General features: G+C 44.4%; 1 protein-coding gene across 1 annotated transcript; it reads right to left on the minus strand.

The window, feature by feature from the left end:
* Positions 1 to 2,442: 2,442 nt before the first annotated feature.
* On the minus strand, positions 2,443 to 6,996 carry ADO (2-aminoethanethiol dioxygenase). The gene has a single exon (XM_057736595.1). It carries the CDS (start codon positions 6,499 to 6,501, stop codon positions 5,689 to 5,691), a length of 813 nt encoding a protein of 270 aa, XP_057592578.1. The 5' UTR covers positions 6,502 to 6,996; the 3' UTR covers positions 2,443 to 5,688.
* Between the last annotated feature and the right edge of the window lie 322 nt (positions 6,997 to 7,318).

The following is a 7,318-nucleotide window of genomic DNA, read 5'->3' on the forward strand; positions in this document are numbered from 1 at the left end:
TCTTTGCTAGCCTTTAAACACCAGCCCTCTTGCCCCAAAGCAATCTCCATTCATAATCGAACGCCAGCGTTCCGGGGATTTCCCCCATGCATTAGTGTAAAAGTGGGGAGGCGTTGTTTTGACTCATTGTTCCGTCCTCTATAACAGCCTATAGCTTCTCTCTGCTCCTGAGTGGGCTCCGGAAAATAAATACTTACAAACAAGTGCCCACTCGGAGACTACACATTTGCGGCTGCTTTCAGAACCCTGACCAGGGCCAGGAACTCAGACGAGATGTGGCTTTGTGGAAAGTGTGGTGGCGTGGTCAAGCTGGAAATGACTTTCAGGTTCCAGGATTAGTTTCATGACCACAGAAAACTTTTTGAAAAGCGTTATCGTCTCTTCAGATCAAAAATGCACTCAGACACCGCTGATGACATCATTAATGGGTTGCCAAAGGAATTACCCCAGGACTCATTTCTCTCCAGCCTCGTCTCCCCAGTTACACCTGTTCAGAAGGATCATTAGACTGCCATAGGTTTGGTGGGTCTAGAGGCTATTAAATGTCCACCTTTTTAGATAAGATAGGTGAACACCAGCCTTAAGAAAACCTCAAAGAAAGACACTCTGAATCAAATAGGCAAATATGGTCCTTCTTGGCACTGGATAATGGTTTGCAAAACAATACACTATAGGGGTCATTTTATTGCAAAGCCTTCTGGAGTGATTTTAAAATAGAAATTCATCCTCTCCACCCCCCACCCCCACCCCAATAGTTATCTACCTATCATACAATGCAAATTGTCTTTGCGAAGTTATCTTTTTTTACTCTAAAACTGGGCCTAAATATTATTTAACTTCACTCAGTGCCTCTGGATCCTTACACAAACATGTGCCCACTATTTAGCTACATCATCGGAAAACCCTGTCATGTTTGTCCTTTGCCACTGTTACAGACTCTCTTAGACGTGGCTGATAATAGATGGCTTGTATTTTGGAACAGCAGACAGTGACAGCAAAAGGCCTTACCAGAACTAGAATTTGAAATCTAATTTGTGTAGGTAACTAACCCATATTTCCTCCCTATCCTTATTTCAAAGATGCATGATACCTCTAATAATTACTAAGTGACAGTTTCTAAATTTCAATGTCAGATTGTTCTAGTGACTAGTGTCATTCCATTAGATTCACATTTCCTAGCTTGTCAGCATATTATCATCCCTGCTTGGCCAATTATGTTAAAGAAATATGTATAAAACAATGCCGCATTTTGATAATCGTGCTTTTAATGATACTACTCTGCTACCGAAATCTCATTATATTAAAATATAATATACCTAAGTTTTATGTGCTTTATAATTGTCTTGCCAAATTTTAATTTCAGAGTACCTTCAATCAAGACAACGTAAACAATTGTTTACAAAGCAACAGACTAAAAAGACTTTTTAATAAGATGAAATACATTTTGATGATAGTCAAACTGATTACATAATCACTTTCATCTTCATGTGGGCTTGGTGAAGTGGCATAACACACATACCATAAGGAACACACCTCAGTGTTTTTTCAGAGCCAACCTTGTGGGTTTTACTCCTTGATTTCAACATGTTAGGTCAATATTCAGATTTTACTCTCTGTTTGAAACATTCAGAGTACTTTTCACAGGTGTCTCATCTCTTACTTTGCTCAAGAAATAAAGCATATGAAGCTAAGTCTGCTTTCTTTTATTCAATATGCTTTGTTAATATTATTGATGTTTCAGCTGTTACTGGGATTCTTATTAAAAATAAACTACTAGAGAATAACTCCTTAAAGATCATAATGCAGTTGGGATGCTTCAGTACACATTAAAAATAGGTTTATTAAATCTAAATAAGGTTTCCAATTATTCATAAACCAGACTATTTAATTTCAATATCCTAACTGCTAATGAAATTAAGGCAAATTGGTATATATTAAAAATGGCTGTAGTGATGTTTTAACAGTTCAATACAACTTTGGGCGTGGTGGTGGGAAAGAATGGTCAGTAACATCACGAGTGCCTAAAATGATGCCAATCCAAACTACAATTAAGCAAATTTTACAGAAAAAGGAAAGACAAGAAAATATTTAAGTCCAAAGATTCCTTCCTCCATGAATGAAAGTATTTTTGTTTTCTTGCACTAGCTTATTTTCCTATAGTTAAATATAAAAGGACTGTTTTTGTTGCAGCAAAATAGTATGTTTACATGTTAAATAATTTCAGATGTGTTTTCAATCAGGCTGTTTCAAAGATCACACTCAGGGAAATAAACTATTAAGTTTATATTATTACTTGGACTTTAGAATCTGCAGAAGGCCCTCAGTTTTTAGTACAACGTAATCTTACCATACAGACTGCCTTTAACAGTAATTACAAATGCAGGCATCACAGTAAGTAATATTTCCCTTCTCCATTTTGCAATAATAAGATTTACCTCTAAACAAATTCAAACATGCCTTTATTTTCCATAAGTACACTGATTTTAATCCAGAAATGTAAACATCCCTGGATCAGAAGATTCAGTATGTATATGGGGCTTAAAAAATCATTTCCTTCTTTGACACTCATTGCACTGGAATAATCAATGGTCAGCTTCTGTTTGTGACATGAAGTTCTGAATTCAGAACAGTAGAGTTATAGGAGTGGCACTGCCCTCAGGTTAGAGTTGAATAGCAATGGGGAGAACCCTGAATTAAAGATATATTGCTTCTTCATTGAACAGTAGAGCTAGAGTGTAAGATTCCAAGTCATTTGGAATAGAAGGGTGATAAGAATCCTCCTGAGATGCCTAGACTAAGGCACCTACAAGAGGACAATGCAAAAGAAGGAATAAAATGTGTGAGTTTTAGAAGTTAAGGGCTGTCAGCATTAAAAGATCAGATAACCCACTCCTGTTGACAAACACACATTACTTTAAAAAAAGGTTCACCATTTTCACTGATAAACAGCAGTCAGTGTAAACTCAATCCATGCAAATCAGGCTTAATAAAAAAAATCAATTCTCATAAAGTAACAGGTAAATATACAATACTCTGAATTGATATAAGCAGAGATTTAAAAAGCTTCAGAAGTATTAGACAACTTCTCACCCATAAGAGGCAATTATTGCATTTGTTATTCAACAGAAAATTTAAGTGGTTAGTGTCATTGTGCTCATTAGTCTTTGTAGAAGACGTTTTCCCACAGTTGTTACCCATACTGCAGGAACATATGGAAACACAACAGCAGCACATGAAGTCACGTCTAACAGTTTATGCAGAAAGGTACAAGGCTTTTCTGCACCACATTTTGTCTTTGTATTAAGAATATTCTTTCCTTAGTGGCTCACTAAAACAAGTTAATTCTGTTCTCACCATTAATTTACTCAGAATTTATCAGTGAACCAAGAGTTTCAGTTCTTACTGAACTAAATTAGAGAGATATATTGCTGTTTTGGCCTGTGATAATTTCAGTTACTCTTTTGAAAAGCACCTTACTCTTTCATTCAACTTGCTTGTACTTAAGAACTTTAAAATTTTTCATAACAAAGTTTGGAAAAACAATTCTCCCTTTATTACTGTCCTATTGCCAGAATGAGTTTTTGTGGGTTACTTTAATGTACTATAGGTTGTATTATAACGTATACATTATTATCAACAATCACTATAAGTTGATCAACTTTTTGCTACAATATAATTCAAAATAGGTAGGTATGTGATAGCCATACACATTCATCATTGTGCTATGAAAAAAACTTATTTTGTGAACAATTTTAAAGAAAATCATCACTTGCATGTCTAGAATTTAATTGCAAACTGAATGGCATGAAGAACTGCTTCAAACTGCCCCTAAGGTATATTAAACCACACCAGAATGTGACACTAGCACAAAACAATTTTTAGCAAACCTGGAAGAAATGCATTATGCCCAGGTCAGGTTTTACAGCACAGTGGCCCATCATGTTGAGTAGCATCTTTTTTTGTATTTTGTTTTTTAAGAAAAGTCATTAAGAATTTACTTTTTGATTCTATTTTTAAATTTGGGAATAAATATTCATTCACTCTGGGCCTCTGTAACCCAGTGTGCAAAAAGAGGCAAAGGCACATACTGCTTCCCTTCAGGGTCATCATTTTCCACCAATAGCAAATCTTCCTTTATTACAGATATTAGAACTCAATTGCCACATGGGCAAGTCAATCAAGAGGGCTTAGACGACAGCTGGCCAAATTTTAATGTGTTTATTTCTACAGTTTGTTTTTATTAAAAGTTTTGTGAAAAAAGGAGTCCTATAAATAGTAAAAAGGGGGAAACAGGAGTGTTCCTTGGCCTGAAGCAAATGGTGTCAATACATTTGTAAACAAGGTAAAGCTGCTGAGCCTATTAAAAGGACAAAAATACAACTAGTCACAGCACAACTGTTCATTTCAAGAGGCTGGGAGTGGGAAGTGTTCTGTCCCAAGTTTCGGTGCCCTAAAGTGGCCAGCAGTATAATTAATTCTCAATTCTCTAGCCTTGATCATCTGTGCCTCTCTCTTCCTGCAGAAAACCCACCCTAGATGAAGCAAGCACTGGCTCTCATCTATTTGAGGGAGAGGGTTCTGAGAACACTGCCATCAACAACACAGCTGGAACCACCAGCCCTCTGGAACATCAGAACTCCTGAGAGAATTTGAAACAGTCATCAACGTTTTCCTCTACTTTTGCAGGAAAATACTGGAAGTAAATAGGGGCATGGAATTCAACAGCTGGCTATGGGTATTTTACATTCAGTTGTTTGGAAGCATACTGATTCAGCTCCTCTGAATCTTCTGGTTAGAAAATACAGAATTACCCTGTTCTTAAAGTATACTCAGACAAGAAAAAAAGTCACTTGAGGATAACACAGTTTTTGCATTAAAGGTGAACTTGCAACAAGAAATTTGCTCAACTCAAAGATCTGGAGACTCATGGGGAAGCTCTAAGTGACCTTTGTCACTGAGATATGCAGGTGCTTGAATTTCTTAGTAGATGCTGCCAGTGTAAACCAGATGTGGTTACTGGGCAAGGGGAGGAAAGAAAATAAATCTTGTCCTCTACATGCATAGTTAAGCTTGGGGGTAATCCCCCAACTCTGGAAAAATGGATTTAATTTCACAATGACTTAATTAGGCTGGACAGCTCACTTTAAATAGTAGCTCATCTCTTTAAACCTAGTTTTTATCAATGACTTGAACTAAAAACAATTCAAACCACTAGGTCATGCAAAGTCAGTAAGTTAGAACTATAACAATAAGGAGTAAAAGGGCATAAGGACGTTAAGAGGGAAACAAACCCTATTTACCTAAAGAGGGGGACGGAGAAAACCACTTAGTGTATTTTGTATAGGACGGGGAGCAGAGGAAAGAAATTTTCATTATGGCTTTAGGATGGAAGCGCTTCAGATAAGACCCCTGTCCCCTCCCCCCAAATCAAAACCCCAGTGGCAGTGACAGAGCCAGGAAACAACCTAGCTTCCCCGTCTACTCCGCCCCCAAAACCGTGCTGGGTGGCTGCGGTCCAGTCGCCCGCGCCTTCCCAAGGCTCCCAAGGAAGCGGCTACAGCCCATTCCAGTAGATCCAACGCCCAGGCCTGGGGGAAGGAAGAGAGCCCTTGTGATGGGTCGCGGCGAGCCAAGCCCAGATCTGAGTAGGGCACGTCTCCGGCCCACCGCTCCCGGACGCCGGCGGCTTCAAGGGAAGACTTTGGGACCTGGATAGGGCTCCCCCTCGCACCAGAAGTCATCAGCCTGCGGGGTCTCCAGGAGCCACACCTCTCGGGGCAGGTCACAGGCCGAGCCGGAGGCCTCCTTGGCCCTGAGAGGCTCCAGCACCCGGTAATAGTGGCAGTCCCGGCCGTCGTCAGGGTCGTAGGGCGGGGCCAGGATGTCCAGGAAGGCGGCGGGTCCGTCCACAGCGTCGATCTGGTGCAAGTTGTCCCGGTGCGGCGTGAGGACGCAGGGGCCGCTGGCCTCCGTGTACTCGGCCCGCGAGCGCAGCACGCCCGGCCGAACGGCGTCCCGCTCCCGGGGCTGCAGCGGCGGCTCGAACTGCTGCTCTGGTGGCGGAGCCCCCGGCCGTTGCCCGCTGCCCACCTCCAACTTGTCCATGCAGCTGATGCGCACGGTGCCGTAGAGCACCTTAAGGATGCCGTGCATGCCCGGGTGGTCGTGCAGCGGGATGGAGGTGCCGCTCTTGAGCAGGAACACGCCGAGGCTGAAGCCGTCTGTCTCGCAGATGTGCATATAGGTGACGGGCGGCAGGTTGGGCCGCAGCGGCTGCAGCGTGGCCTTGCGCGGGGAGATGTTCAGGTCCTCCGCGCGGACCTGGGTCAGCAAGGTCTTCAGCTTGCTCAGGTTCTCCGGGAAGCCCTGCGGCATCGGGGCCTCGGGGCCTGGCGCCTCGCCGCGGTCGGAAGAGCTACGGCCGCCCCCGCTGCCCCGGAAGGTGAGGCACGCCTGGCGGGCGATCCGTTGGATCAGGGAGGCCATGTTGTCTCGGGGCATGCCCTGCTGTTCCTCCGCGTGCCGAGGCCGGGCCCCTCCGCCTCCAGCTTTCCTCCGCCCCTTGCGGTCCCCGGCGGCCGCCACGGCTGCCCGCAGCCCAGGGCGAGGCAGGAGGCCCCGCGGTTACCAGCTCGTCGCGCGCGCGCGCGCGGCAGTACAGCCGCCCACCTCAGCAGCCACGCGCCCGCAATTGCAGGGCGCACCCGTCTCGCGCCCACTTTTAGCGCGCACGCGCACGGTCCACACTCCGCACTCACGCTCCGGGAGCAGGTACCAGCCGCGCGGACTGTGCTGGGCTTTGCCTTACGCCCGAAGCTCCATTCATGCGGCCCGCACCTACGACGGTGGTCAGGCGTTCCTGGCGCCCTGCAGAGCATGCTGGGACTTGTAGTCCGACATTCCGCATGCGCTCTGAGAGCGTTCCCTTTGTCACCTGGAAAAAGGAAGGATTAGATTTGTGGGTCATAAAGCGACCTTTCTTATGGTTCCAAGGTGTTTGCTTGCTTGAAGAAAGGCGAATTGGGGCACAAGTAGCCAGTTGACTACAATTCCCGGCATTCCCCAGCAGGTTGGGGTGACGCACTTCCGGCATCTGGCCTGTGGGGTGGTGCGGGCTTTTGGCCGTCTCAAGGAAACCGGCTGGAGGGTCCTTAACCTTCTGGCGCCGCTCGGGCCTGGTCAGCCTTCCAAGGTCGCTTTCCTGTGGCCTTAGCCCTGGGAAGGAGGCTGTAGAGTTAACTTTAGCTCCTTGTGACCGCCCAGGCAGCGCTGTCTGCCACAGGGATTACGGGACCGCGCTTTCGTAGTTTTTTAAGTT

Source organism: Hippopotamus amphibius, chromosome 5 (genome assembly GCF_030028045.1).
Source record: "Hippopotamus amphibius kiboko isolate mHipAmp2 chromosome 5, mHipAmp2.hap2, whole genome shotgun sequence".
NCBI classification, from domain to species: domain Eukaryota; kingdom Metazoa; phylum Chordata; class Mammalia; order Artiodactyla; family Hippopotamidae; genus Hippopotamus; species Hippopotamus amphibius.